The sequence below is a fragment of the Corvus moneduloides genome, chromosome 5 (assembly GCF_009650955.1).
Source record: "Corvus moneduloides isolate bCorMon1 chromosome 5, bCorMon1.pri, whole genome shotgun sequence".
NCBI lineage: Eukaryota > Metazoa > Chordata > Aves > Passeriformes > Corvidae > Corvus > Corvus moneduloides.
This window is the reverse complement of record NC_045480.1, coordinates 6,587,904-6,602,243: the sequence shown is the minus strand read 5'-3', so window position 1 is coordinate 6,602,243 and position 14,340 is coordinate 6,587,904. Positions and strand designations below refer to the sequence as shown.

General features: G+C 38.3%; 1 protein-coding gene across 10 annotated transcripts in view; it reads left to right on the top strand.

Annotated features, from left to right (window-relative positions):
- The window catches only part of CTBP1 (C-terminal binding protein 1), a 236,143-nt gene that overhangs the window by 190,194 nt on the left and 31,609 nt on the right, over positions 1-14,340 (top strand). For 7 of the 10 annotated variants that reach the window (XM_032107966.1, XM_032107965.1, XM_032107962.1 and 4 more), the window contains one exon: positions 9,466-9,620. In XM_032107966.1, the coding sequence (XP_031963857.1) occupies positions 9,466-9,620 (155 nt within the window). Of the gene's footprint in view, positions 1-4,277; positions 4,363-5,856; positions 6,074-9,465; positions 9,621-14,340 lie in introns of those variants that run through there. The other 3 variants (XM_032107970.1, XM_032107971.1, XM_032107969.1) reach the window with 3 other exon arrangements.

The following is a 14,340-nucleotide window of genomic DNA, read 5'->3' as shown; positions in this document are numbered from 1 at the left end:
CCGTACTGTTATTTTTAGTGTCATCTGAGTGTGTTCTACTGACCTCAACAGAAAAAAATAAATGAAACCTTGTGAAAATAATTTGGTTATCCAAGGCCCCACACTTGCTTATCTTCAGACTTTTTGATAAGGAAAATAAGGAGTGTCTCAGGTAATAGTTTAACGTTCTTGGGTCAAAGTACAGGTGTGCTGTTGGAGAAATTGCTTTCAGTGTTTGGGATCAGAATAAAAGAAGCCTTTGATGTTGGCTCCACTTGGATTATTTGGTTTCTTTCTCAGAGACAGCATCCTGTACAACATCTAAAATATGAGAAAAGCACAGAGAGAGTAGCCATTAGCACAGGCTACATTCAGAAATCTTACGTTGTAATAAATTCTTGGCAGTGCCTTTAAAACAAAATATGAAATTAATACTCTGAAAGCAGTTGTACTGACAAAGCTAAAAAGTGGTGTTTTCTCCCAAAGCATGTTTCCAGCTCAGGCAATGGTTTAAAGCAAAACAAACAAAAAACCCCAAACCTGCAGGAATAAAGTAACTTGCTATAAGAGCAACATTTTTGAGTGAGAGGAAAAAAATTAGTTTTCTTCTTTTTCCTTCATAGTTCAAATACGTACATTACAGGCACATCAAGACTCATTCCTGGAGGGAATTACATTTTAAATTAACATTATGTGGCTGTTCAGCTTTTATCAAAATCACAGCCAAGATGCTGGTTCTGATAACTTGATTTAAAATGGAAAGGCATTGGTTGCGTGCTTTCTATTGAATACATGGGTAAAGGAGTGAGGATAAGGGCCACTGATGCACTTCATGTGCAGCACAGCCCTCTTTTGCCAACCTGTTCTGGTCTGGTGTTATGTATCCTCAGTATTGCCCTGAAAGTCTCCAGTGCTGCTTCTTCTGTGGAAAGTGTTTTAAGTAAAAGTCTTGGCATGATCTGTATTGTTACTGGAATGGCTCAGGGAGTTAATCATTCTGCTTCTAGTGCAATTGTTGAAACAGATTGTTTTTCCAGTTCCTGCCAGCAGGAATTTTCTGCCTTTTTTTTTAAAGTCACACCCACCCACCAGTAAAGTTTATGGTCTGAAATACAAGCTCAGTTGTATTTTACACTTGGATTTGGGAGCTTGTTAGGGTGGGTTAGCCCCCAGATGCCATAATCAGCCAGCTTCATGGTCACTGTCCTGGGGGAAGAGGAAAGCATAGGTACATTCTGATACACACCCAGCATATGGTGCATTGTGGGAACATCTGTCATACAGGCTTGATTCATGCCTTCAGCTCTGTATTTTGGAGAAGCTGCCCCATCAGTAACTGGGAGATTGATGTCCATAGTTGTGGGTAGACGTGGTTGCTGAAAGTCATAATTCTCAAGTTCGTTGGTTCTTAATTTGTAGGTCCTGTCCCCAGGTTTACTGCAGTGATTCCTGTAAGTGACCAAGTATTTTTTTGTGGCTTTTGCCACAGCGTGTATGGGCAGGGGCATTCCATCCTCACTGTAAAACCTGTGGAGTAACTGACAGCAGTTGGCAGCCTTAGCCTGAATTTCTCAGAAGCTGGGATTGATGGGAGTGAACTCAACTAGGACAGCTTCACTGTTGCCCATTTATTTATCCCCCCTTTCTTCACTTGTTACTTAATAAAGGTAAAAGTATTTGAAACAGGTAAATACTCACTGTGCACAGGCACTGAGTTGTTGCACACCCAAGGAGAGCTCAGTCCTTCAGAATGTTTTGCCTTTCTCTGGAGTTTGCTTTCGTGTATCTGTTACTTGAAAACAACACTGCTGCAACATCAGTTTTTAAGTGTGTTTTATTGCAGCTACTTAGACTTTCTGGGTTTGGTACTTGATACTGTTGTTACTGAATATTATAACTTGTTTTGCTTTTTAAATGGTGATGGAAAATTAAAACATTTTACCATAGTGCATGATGCTGTTACTGCTTGTTTATTTTACATTAAATAGGTGTGATTCATACTGTTTTCAGTCTTACTTTAGTTAAGATTAGGCGTATCTTTACAGCATGCTCCAAATATGTAATTTGAGTAATTTTATGACATACTAAATACTTCCAGTCTTCATATTGATGTTTGAAGTACATATGTACCAATAGAAAATGTTGCCAGATTATTTTGTTTTTCCTCAACAGAACTTTATTTCTGATCAAAGGCTTTCAAGATGTGCCTTGTGGGATGTTTGGTTTTTTTGTACTCTGACAGGCACTTAGGATTTTGTGTGCATGTTGACAGATGTTAGACAAATAAGAGCAAAATTACTAGATTAAAAAAAAAAAAAAGACTGGTTAGGGATCACTATTAAAAAACATAAAAAACACAATTAAACCTCATATCCTTGTGGCTGTCAGAATAAGGTCCTGAGAATGGCAAGTTTACTTGCTGTGTGTGTGTGTAAAAGTAATGAGGAATCGTGATTCAGTGTCTGGTAACAGCAGGGAAATGCAGAATTTTCTGAACAGAAGTCATTGGCTTATTTTGTTTTGGTTGTACCAAAAGGGAAAATCAAGCAAGAGAGTTGTGTCAAATCCTTTGTGCTGAGGCCATTGTGTTGTCTGCTGTAGTAATTGCTTGGGTGCCCAGGCTCATTTCTCACAGGTAGTGAAATAATGATGTGATGTGTGCAGAAATCTTACGTACATGAAGGCCCGTGGACAGGGGTGATAATTACACAGTAGTGGTCTTGGGTTTGTGTTTTGTGTCAGGGAATGAGCCGTGAGTGTCCTGCAGAGCTCTGGGTGCATTTCAACCTGCGCAATTAGCAGGAGGATACAGCTGGGTGTGACTGCTCTGCACATCAGTGGGTCAACACAGCACAGGAAACCACTCGTATTTTTCTTGATCTCTTGAAAATTAAAAAGAAATAAGGAAGATGACTTGTTTTTACTGAGTTCAGGTAAATAAAAAGCTTAGATATCAGCAGTATTCAGCCACTATGTGCCTCCAGTAAAGTCCCACTGTGCTCAGCGTTAACCTCTGAGCCCTGGGGACTTCTATAGGGGCTGCACGCGTGCTTTAAGTACAGCTTATGCTCTGTTGGCTTTTGCATGTTTACTGTGAAGTCCAGAGCTTGTTTCTTTAAAAATCAGTTTGGGATTGTTCCTATAAATTTTAATAAGCCTTGCAGCAGGTTCCTAAAATCTTAGGAAATATAGTTAGAAGCATTAAATGAGATGAGAAAAGGAGGAAATTAAATTTAATCTGCTAAGTAATTCAGTCTTCTGAGGGTGGCTGTCACTTTTTTGTCCCTTTGGTGTTCTTTATTTAAAAGTATTCTCCCCTGTGCCTCCTTCCAATCCCGCATCCCAAATCATGGGAAATTGCATCCTGCTCGTCTTGAAGCCAGCAGCAAAAAGTGTTGGCTCAGATTCTGGTGGAATCATGAGATTTTTGTGTTGCATATTCAGCATCTAAATATGCTGAATGTCAAAATACTGAAGGATGATAAATGCTCTTTTTTTTCCGTGCATCCATTTTACTGATCCTTGTACCTGAGTTGTATTTTAAACTTTGTTTCTAATTGACTGCCCTTAGAGTTCTACTCTGCCTTGAATCTCATTGTCACTTGAGTTCATGGTGCACAAAACAATGAGTCTACCAAAACAGCCCAAAATGTAAAAATGCATGATAGGTCCATAACCTTAAAATACGTTTTTGAACTATGGGGTTTCTAGGAATTTTAATAGTGCATATTGGCAAATCTAATTCATAACAGCTTCTGTGTTAGTGTTATGAGGAGAATATTTTTTGTTTGTTTTGACAACTCGTTCTTTCCTTGAATTAATATTAGCGTTTATTTTTGAAAATAATGCAAATTTTTTTGAGTGTTTATGGTAAATAAGTGACAGCTCTCACTGAATTTACACCTAGGTAAGAATATAAAGTAAAGGTAAATGCCAAAGGGGTTAGTCTCATGTTACATGTGCAAGACTATAAATCAGGTGAATGTCCAACCTGTCATTTTCAGGTCTTGTTTTTGTATATATTGATGAGATTTTTCAGTAGTTTGCATTTTGTTAGAAAAGTAAATCACTTTGATGTTTTACAGTGTATAAAAGAAGTTATTTACAACAAATTCTTTGAAAGGACATTGTCAAGGGATTTTTCTTTCTTATTTAATCTTTGCACTTGTGAGAATCCCCAGTGATGGGAAAATCCTCTTGCCAGGCTGCTCTCCTCCATTTCATGTGCCTGTTGGTTTGTGATTATAGGGTTACTGATAAGTGTTGTGCTTTTTGGCATTGATGTATTTTTCAGAAAAAAGAATTGAAGCATTTGTTTTGAAAAAAGAAAAACACATTTAAAGAATTACATGGACTTTGCAAACAGATTTAAGAAAATGAAAGGTAGGTCGAGTTTTGGGCCTACAAACCTGACAGTGTCCTTTACTTTTAACATGTATACCTTTTATGAGACACTCCTGATAATGGTATGTTAATCAGCAGCAGAAAAATGTGAAAATTACATTGTTCATCATTAATCTTGATAGCTTTCCTTGTTGCATTTTAGTACATTTTCCAGTGTCAGCAAACCGTGACAGCCTATTTGAGATTTCTGTTATTTGGGCAAAGTGATTGCTTCAATTACTGTCAGTTTGTACTATAAAAGGTTGTTTTACAAAAAGTTTAAAATACATTTTATTATTATAAATTATTATAATAATACATTATTATGTCAGGGAGAGCTTTCTTACCCTCCAGTCCTGAGTATGCCTAATGGCATTGGCCTCAACTCTTCCCCCTTGGAGTGTAACACAAACAATACACCTTTGTTTCAGGAGCAAAGGAGCAGGAGATGCAGGTTGGATTTGGGAGGGACAAGGACATTGCCCTGCTTAGATAGCTTTTTCCCTGTTAAAAAAAATACATCTTGTGCTAGGGTTGGTCTGGTCACTTTTAAGTCCCCATGCTGTCAAAGGTGTGAAGGTAAAATAATTCACAGCCTTTCCACTCCTGTTTTGGTTGCAAAGCTGGATGATGAGTTCATTAATCCCTTGTTTGTGGGACCCACAGTCAACTGTGCACAGGGCTGGCCTCTTGGGTTCTGCAGCTGAAAACTGGTTTTTCAATTCCCAAGTTTATTTCCATAAGAGCTGGACTAAAATAAGGTTTTGATAGGTTTTTTTCCAGGAGAGCTAGTCCAGACTGCAGCTGTGCAGAGGCACTGTGCTGTGAGCCACATGGTGAATAGCTGCTGCTTATGGACAGCTGCTCTGTCTGTCTCTGCACCTTATACCTGGTATTAATTTAGAAAAAATTCCAGCAGCCACTGGCACAGTAGCTGTTACTGGGATAAGAGCTTCCCCACCAGATTATTTCCACAGGGGGGCAGGGCAGAAACCCCAGTCTAACAGCTGGATTAAAACTGTTGGAAAAGCATTGGGTTTTTTGTTAAATACATTTAGATAACCTTAAGGGCCTGACTTACACCCAGCAAAACCATAAAGTTCAGAGTTAAGGCTTCTCACTCCATCTCTGGTACCCACTGGAGCACTTGGCCCTCCAGCACGGAGATTTTGGAGATCACACACTGTCCCTGGATCCCTGCTCACCCAGGCAAAGCCTTGCCCATGTGAGTGGTGCCGACTGTTCCAGGTAGGTGTATTTACAATACACCTGCTGTCCTGAGCAAGGTGCCGTGTGTGTGTGTTAACACTCTGCTGGTTTCCCTGGAATATTAATGGCCAGTGGCAGCACGGCAGGTGTGGTGGAAAGCCAGCAGCCATAGGGGGAAGGGTACAGATGCAGTGAGAAGCTTTAACTTTTGAGTTTCCTGCCTTCTGTGAGCACGAGTCAGACCCTTAACGTTGTTTTAATGTATTGTTTGTGTTTAATTTTTAGTAAAAATTTGAACACCATCCAGGCTACAGAGGTTGCAGTGGATAAGAAGTTTAAAAGCTTTGGTTCAAGATTACGTGAGGCTGCAAGAAAAATTAAAGACATGGAAATGAGGATGGAATGACAGGCTGCTATTTTGCCTCAGAATACTGAAGATTGTAAAGCATTGAGAAATCGAATTCATGACCCTGGAAATCAAGCTCAGATTAAGAAATGTCAGGTTGGTAGGGGTTCCTGAAAGTCTTGAGTTAGGATAAACTGAGATTGTTTTCCCGTAACAAAGATTATAGGATGTGGGGGTGGATGGTATAATTTTTATTATCTGTGTTACGTGAAATGCTATACCGTATACTTAAACAAGCCAACTAAGTGAAATTATATTTTTAAATTAGTTTCACATTTGTCGTGTTGAATGTCACTTCTGACCGTTTCACAGTTACTTCTCTCTGGCACAGAGTTGCATGATTCACTGTAAATGCAGGCATGGAAAACACTGCTTTTAAATACACATTGGTTTCTGCTGCCTCTCAGAGGGTTTGCTGCAAAGCCAAAGGCCTGGTGCAGTATGACATTTCTAGATAAAAAATGGGCAGAACGTATCTAAATGGTGAAAGAGGAAGCTTTTTGTTCAAAAGGTTCTGATTCACAGTGAAGCCGTGTCTTCCCAAATGTGACCTTTAAATAGTGGCTACCACTGTGATGAAGTTCCTGTAAGTTAACTTAAGTGGGGAGTTACTGCCTGTGATTCAGTGGGAGGATATTTAGGCAAAAAGATGGTGCAACAGGAAGTCTGTGCTGAAGTTCAGAAAGGATTTTGGCAAGCAAAGGTTTGTAGGGTTTTTGTGGTCAAGGTCACTAGATGTATTTGAGTTCTGGGGATTCTTAAAGCCTTAGATACTCTCAGGGAGGGTTTGTCCTTCTGGTTGTTTTTTGACTTCTGTTCCTATGCTTCGGGGCTTGATCTGGCATTCCTCTTAGCACCAATGTTACACACGTAACTTGGTTGAAATATACTGGCGAGAGGGGAAAACCAGACCACGCTTTTGTGTATTTAAGAGAAATCATTATCTTAAAGGGCTCTGTTTAGTGCTGTTATTTTTAATGATTTTCTGATAGCTCTAGTCAGAAAAGTGTTTCTTAGAAGTGAGAGTTTTTAATCTCATCTTCGTTTTTCAGTTTGGACCATGTTTCCTACTGTTGACAGAGGTGCTTTAGTTGTAGCTCTAAGGGAATCACCTGTGCCATATTTTTCCTCATTCATCTGCAACAACTTCAGTATCAAAGTTCTGGGTTTTTTTAAATTTTATTTTAGCTAGCATTCAAACTTTTTGTTGAAGTTCTGGCTTTGCTGTACTGACAAGACCATGACCATAACATTTCAGTTGTCAAGTGAGCGCAGTTACTCTAAGGAAAATGAATAGGTCTTGCAATGTCATTTTTTTCATTTGTTTCTAGACATGATTGCATTTTATTAATGCTATTATATATACTGTTTTTAAAGAAATGTGAACAAGTCTATAGCATGCTTTATCCTAGGATGTTTTTAAGTAAATTTAATGTGGAGTTTTATAATTAAATTCCCTTTAAAGCATAGAATTGTTCCCTGAGTAACTAAGTATTTTTATGTGTTTGTGTCCTGTACCACATTACTAGTATGTTATTTATTTACTAAAAATGTCTGTATGAGGGTGATGTGGCCATTTCTGGTTCAAGCAAGTATGAATAGTAAAGTTCAACATGCACTGTTTTCAAAAATTACATTTTAAAGTCTCCCATTTAGTTTTGGTGGCTGGATATTTTTGAAGTAACATGTAGCAGAAGCATTTCTAAGCTTATCTATCATAGTAGAGGTTAGGACTGGGTGTTTTTACAACAGAGGATAATTTCTATGGAAAACTTAGCTGGTGGGTACTTTTCCCATCTGAATGCCTCTCTGTTATGGTGAGAGTACTGCAGAGTCAGTCCATTGGCATCATCAGATGTTGGGAGATGCTGGAAGTAGAGCAGAGAAGAACCAAATGTAGTGACTCTTGTTCTGTTGTCTCTAGGTATAAAACCTGTTTGAATAGATAGAGAATTTAAATGCCAGATTGCAGTGGGACTGGGCTATCCTGGGTTGGTGTCTTGGGGTCTAAATTTGACCAAACCAGAACAGTTGGTTAGGAGTGGACACAAAATTTTTGGGTTTGGGCTCGGCCATTGAGAGGGACTGTGAGGGCAGCAGTCTCTGGAGCTGTCTTTCAGCCCCAGGACCAGAGCCTGGTCCCAGGGGAGAAGTTATATGCTGCTTCTGTTGAGTTGTGAAAATCTCTCTTCCCAGCAGCTGGTTTTCTTCACCAGATACCTTGTACAGCTGGGATTCTACTGGTATTCTATCCATTTAAAATGCAGATGCCAGTCTTTCAGGACTTACTTTCTTGCACAGGCTGGGGCTTAAGATGCAGGCATTGCTTGTAGAATTTAACTGGGGCACCTCAGTCTTTTGCATTAATGTTGGACTGACTTGGATTATCAAGCAAATAAGCAATGTTTTAAAATTCACACTGAAACAAAAATATGTGTTGAAATCTGTATACTAGAAATATCTAGCCTGATTCACTTTGCAGTGCTTAAAACTTATTTTGAAAGAGGAAAAAAGATCATGTACTTTACTCTTCATTTTGCTTTTCATTATCTCCTCAGGAAGTCCCTTTTTTCCACTCCTGCTTAACTACTTTTTGTAAATGTAATGGTTTAATATTATTGCCTCGAGTACTTCTGTGTATTTATAGCGTCTGTATTGTTCAAAAGATGCTCTCTAAATATCTTAAGGATTACTTTTCATTTCCAGACTCTGTAAAGAGGATGTAAATGAAATTTTCAGTTTGGACTGATATTCCTTCTCCCAGATATTTGACGAGAATTTCTTTGTCAGTCCAGTGTTCAGAGTGTGGTGTTGATTTAGGGAGGGACATTTTTTTCATGTTTTATAAGAGTTTTCAGTGATGGATTAAGTATGATGTGTTTTACTAAGCTATATAGAACTGTTTTATGAAACTTTCTAAATCTAAGCAGACCTACATAGATCAGCAATTTGCCTGTTAACTTGGACACTGGATCCTCAGTAAATGCAAAATTTTGCTGTTGTAGGCTTTTTTTAAGTTAAATTTTAGTCTCAGCAAAATCATCATTATATATGTAAATTGAATACTCAAATCCTCACTGAGTTGCTTATGATATTCCATAAGCTACACTCTTCTTGCAAGCCTGGACAAGAGATTTCTCACTCTGTCTAGAGCTCACAAAGGTGTGGAATCCAGTCAAAACCTAAGGGTTGGATAAGGTTGCACAGACACTTCTTACTAGTGCAGCAAGGATGTATCTTTAAAAAACAAGTATACTACTCCCTTAGTGGTTTTATCCATCTTTCATAATTCAGCCTTCTGAACCTCCATGGAATGTTTTCTAAGGTCTTCTGTGTTCGTTTGACAGCTGAGTGTAAACTTGTTCCTGTTTTATTAGCTTCAGTCCTTGAAATCTTTTTCTGCCATCAGAATAAACAAGACTAGCTATAACCTATTTTTAATCACATTTGCATGGCCTGAATAACAAGTCTTCTCTGTTTCTTTGTAGGCATTCGACCTCCGATCATGAATGGGCCCATGCACCCGCGCCCTTTGGTAGCGTTGCTGGATGGCAGGGATTGTACAGTAGAAATGCCTATTTTGAAGGATGTAGCCACAGTGGCATTTTGTGATGCTCAGTCTACACAAGAAATTCATGAAAAGGTAATATTTAACAGGTACAATTGAGGTGTTTTAGGAAATGCAAATACTGTAATGATTCGGACCAGTGTTGTGTCAGTTGTGACATTGCTGTTAAAATGTACGTGGTGAGCTGTGCTTTTGTGTAGTGTATTATTCTTGGCTGGATGTTGTCCCTCTGCTTACCTGCTGAGTCAGATTCATGGAGAGACCTAGAAATGCTCCTTGGAAACATTTCTGTTGCTCAGCAGCCTTTGCCTGGAAAGACAAATCTCAGTATGGGATTTTCTGCGTGGGGAACTTTCTGATTTCTTTGTTTAGCCAAGGAATTGTGCAGATTGGGTTAGGCAGCCTTGTGCACTGAGAATTATTACTGCAGAAGAGTTTCAAAACAAATGCTAACCCAAAATTTACGTGGAAAATGTAGTGAATGTCAACCTAACTTGAGAACACGTGCAAGGAATTGAAAACTTCTCAGTCTTCATAACGGATCTGCAGAGGTAGTGTTTGTTGAGGGTTTTAAATAAAATAAAGCTTAATTTATAAGGTTCAAAGACAATACATGTTTTTTTTAATCTAGAGAAAACCCAAGCTTTTTTTCTCAATTCCCTTTTATTATATATCAAAAATTAAAATGGGATGGAATGCCTGTTTCTGTATATTTCTTTTCAATCATGTTGAGAAGTTGCTTCTATTTTACTGTTTTGTTTTCCTATCTCACAGCACCGTTAGAAGTTAAATGGATTCCATTTACCAGGACTAAATGACACATGGAGAATAAGTAATATAAATGCTGTTCTACTTTTATTAGTAGATGAGAGCAGGCTGCTCTTTGGGTGAACACTATAGCGTTGGCTACTGCACCACCTGTATAGTTTTATGATTTGCTTAGTGAAATCAGCATAATTTACTTCTGGTGCATCAAGACTGGGGAATTCCTGTGTGCCATTAATGCCTTGCATAAAAACAATGGGTATTTTCAGTTATCAGTGGTGTGTAATAAATGAACTTTTCAGATCCTGAGACTGAGTGTGTGTCTCTCAAATTGCAGGTTTGGAAAAGTAATTGAATAACTGATGAGTGACATAGGTAATCTGTTGCTGATCTTCACAACAATGCTGTCTTGAGGGGAGTATACTAAAGGTTGCATACTTTGCTTTTTATTATACAACAATAATTAATTCTTAGTGATCTCAGTAATACATCAGGGAAATAGATTTTCACTAGCTATCAGTACAACACCGTAATACAGATTTTCACTTTTCTAAAGGATGAGGCAATCCCAGAATGTTTGGGTCTGCAAGGTAGTAAATTTTGGCAACAAAAATCACAAACCTAAATTCATTATCCTGTTGTATTCCTTTAACACTGACTGAGAGATCAGATTTATGAAGTGTTGAGCACTGTTCACTTCTGTGTGAAAAGTGTTCACTGTTTCATCTGCCATGAAAAATGACTATTTTTCACCTATCTTTAGAGTAGAGGAATATCTGTATTTTAGATACAATGTTGCTTTGCTAAATAGAAAATTGTTTTCACAAAAGGTTTTAAAATCAAGAGTTGCATATTTAAAGGGGTATCTGAAATGTTCATGTGTTTATGAATGCACATTTGTGGCCATACTAAATGATGGTGTCATGTTAATTGAGATCTAGATTTTGATAATAGATACTAAGAAGAGCCACTGAATTAACAGGCTAGCAGATACAGATGCACTTAGTGTGAAGTTGCCGGGAGCAAGCCAGAGGCTGGGAAGTTCAGGATGGGATTTGAAAGGTGATTGACATTGTTTGATCCTCTTAGATGGGTGACTGTAGATGAACTGGGGGGGAAGACATGAACCAAGAATCAGATGGGGAGGAAAGAAGTGAAAGACTCAGAAAGATGTTTAGGAAAGTAGGAGCCTATATTAACTCAGCTTGCACAGTTGTGGAGCCTTGATCACAGGGGTTTGAGGAGTCAGAGTTTGAGGAATTAACATTCTGGAACCTGAAGAAGGAATTTCTGCTGGTCATGGGAGTTTCAGGGACAAGACTGTGGTTTAAAATATTGTCTTTTTAGTATTTCAAGGAAATAGAGTGGAAAGGGGAATTTATCGTAGCTTGTGAAATAGCAAAGCACAAGCTATGTAGGTTTTCATAGAAGAGCAAGCAGCCTGAGAGATTTTAACACATACAGAAAGGAGGAAAAGAAGTGATGATTTGAATGCCATTTGTGTGCAGGGTGAAAATCAGGATACTTCACTGTGTGTGCTCGTTAAAGGAAGTTTTCTCCAAACTGGTTAATGCCTGAGTTGCAGTTCTGTAGCAGTTCCCTTCTGCCAAGAGTTCATTTGTCAATCACTTCTTATGGCTGAGGAGATTAAAGTGTGGAAAATAAGTAACAAGTTGTAATGTTGCAAATAAATAATAACATGTAGTAGAACTCTGCTTCATCTCAGCAAAGCATTCGTTCCCTGTTCCACTGTTCTGGAAGGCAACTTGGATGGTGAAGATAACATTTCCTTCCTTCAGAAAAATGCGGCTGCTAGTGCTTAAGTGAATACTGACATTTACTGAGAGTGACCCAAGGTTTTGAAATAACTTTGTAGTTAGAGGACACTTACTACACTTCCTCAGAAATTACTCGTGTGTGAGATTCTGCTAGTTTTTGGTTTGTCTCTTTATTTCCCATTCTCCCTAGAAAAAGCAGTTTATTTTCAAGCCAGTCTGCAAGGCTGCAATAGATGTGTTTATCCCTTAACCCCTAAGTTCTGTTTTATTGTAGATGTTGTGAAGTTGAGCATTACGTTTGTCAAACTCTTATCATGGCATAACTGGGAGTTCAGTTCACTGCATCCTATCCGAAAACTTCTGTCGCTTAGGGTAAAATATTTTAAGATTTCAGTGTTTAAATTTCTTTCTTATGAGAGATTGCATTACTGTCTATAAAAGTTGCTCACTGTGCTTAAATTGGCTATTATTTTACAATTAATGATGTGTAAATAAGTTCTGTCAATAACTATCTTAGACTGCTTTCAGGTGTACACAGTGTTTTGGTTTGTTCTGCCAAAAAATAGAGTTGTTCATCCAAAAAAATTATTTAAAAACACTTAGCTTGCTTCCATCCTCCTTCCAGGGTCAACTTTCTTTTTTCACTGGCTCATGCTCTGTTGTCTGTTCACCTCTTTTTCCCGATCCCTCTTCGTTTCAGTGCCATTCACAGTTTGCTGCTTTTCCTGGCTCCTTGGCAGCCTACCGAGCACTCTGATTCCTGCAGTATTGCTGCTCTTTTCCACTTCTGTACCTTTGAAGACGTGACAGACTCAAGCACACCCTTGAGGTCTTTATGTTGCCTGAGATTTTTTTGAGTTCATGTTCTTTGCTTTTTGGGCTACCTGACCTTTGCCCTATGTTCTGTAACATGGAAGTGCTGTGTAGATTCAGAGGGATAAATATAAACATGCTGTGCAAGAGCTGGTAGTAGGCATCTCGACCAAGCAGAGAGAAAATAGTGATTCTTGCAAACCCAAATGAAAAGACAGGAAGCACAACTGATGAAGAATGGTCTTTAAAACAAAATGTACTGGCTGGAAAGAAATCAAGAGTTTATTTGAAGCTGAGTACATTTTTTCATTCTCTTTTTTCTGTAATTATGTGCTTTCCTACATCTTGTTGCAAATCAAGTAGAAGAAAAAAGTGTGTGGTTGACTGGATTTACAGCTTCAAGCACTTACCCAGTTCACCAGAACACTGATGAGAGCACTGAGTAGTCTTTGGGTGGAAGTGGGAACAGAGTCTGTCAGGTAAACCAGTGCCCCAGCCTTAGCAGACATTGAGGTAGAATGTGTTGGATCCTTTGACTTCTGTTTTCTGAGCACAACATGAAATGATTTTCAAAAGGATACTACATTTCCATGTTTGTAGTTTTAAGTTAAAAAAAAATTAAAGCTGAACTTCCTGTTCAATAGAACTTGGAAGTTTTCAGTCACACTTTTACACAGGAATTAAATGTAGAAACAGTTGTAGTGATGGCAGTTTTATCAAAGACCATTTTAAAGAAGAGCTGAAAAGCAACAAATGTTTTGAAACTGATAGAAACAAATTCAGAATGGTGCTGTTGTTCAGCTCTTTGATTTGTCCCTGTTACAGCAATGGTTAAGTGAGATAATTTTTCCAGTTTCCAGTTCTTTGTTTAGCAGTAAAGCTTGTGTTTACACCATCAGTGCTGTTTATATTCATGATGCAGTTGAAGCATTTTAGTTTTCCATCAGATTTAAATTCTCAAAGAGCATAGGTTGAAAGGAAGCAGCCTTGTTGTAAACAATAACGTCTGTTTGGGAGTAAGTTGTCACCTCGGAGCTGATCCAAAACCTTGTAAATGTACTGAAACCGAATGAGCTTTGGATCAGATTCCTCATGAAAGACTTCAGAAAAACCTGGGTTTATGCATTGTCACCAGGGACTTCCATGACTCCATAATATCCTTAGGTATAGGTGTTCAATCCATTGTAGTGTTTGATAGACTTGACCTGAATTCAGCCTTATGAATAGATGCAGTTCAGCCTTATTAGTAGACAAACTAGCACATGGAACTGCTGTTTAAGATTTTTCATTGGAACTTATTATTTAGTAAAAATGTTTTCAGAGTCTGTATTCTCAAATGGATTTCTGTCATTAAAATTGCATGTAACAGTCAGTAAATCCTGACTTGGAAATACTGGCTTCAATATAGTATTTAAAAGGAAGTTTGGTATAGACTGTAC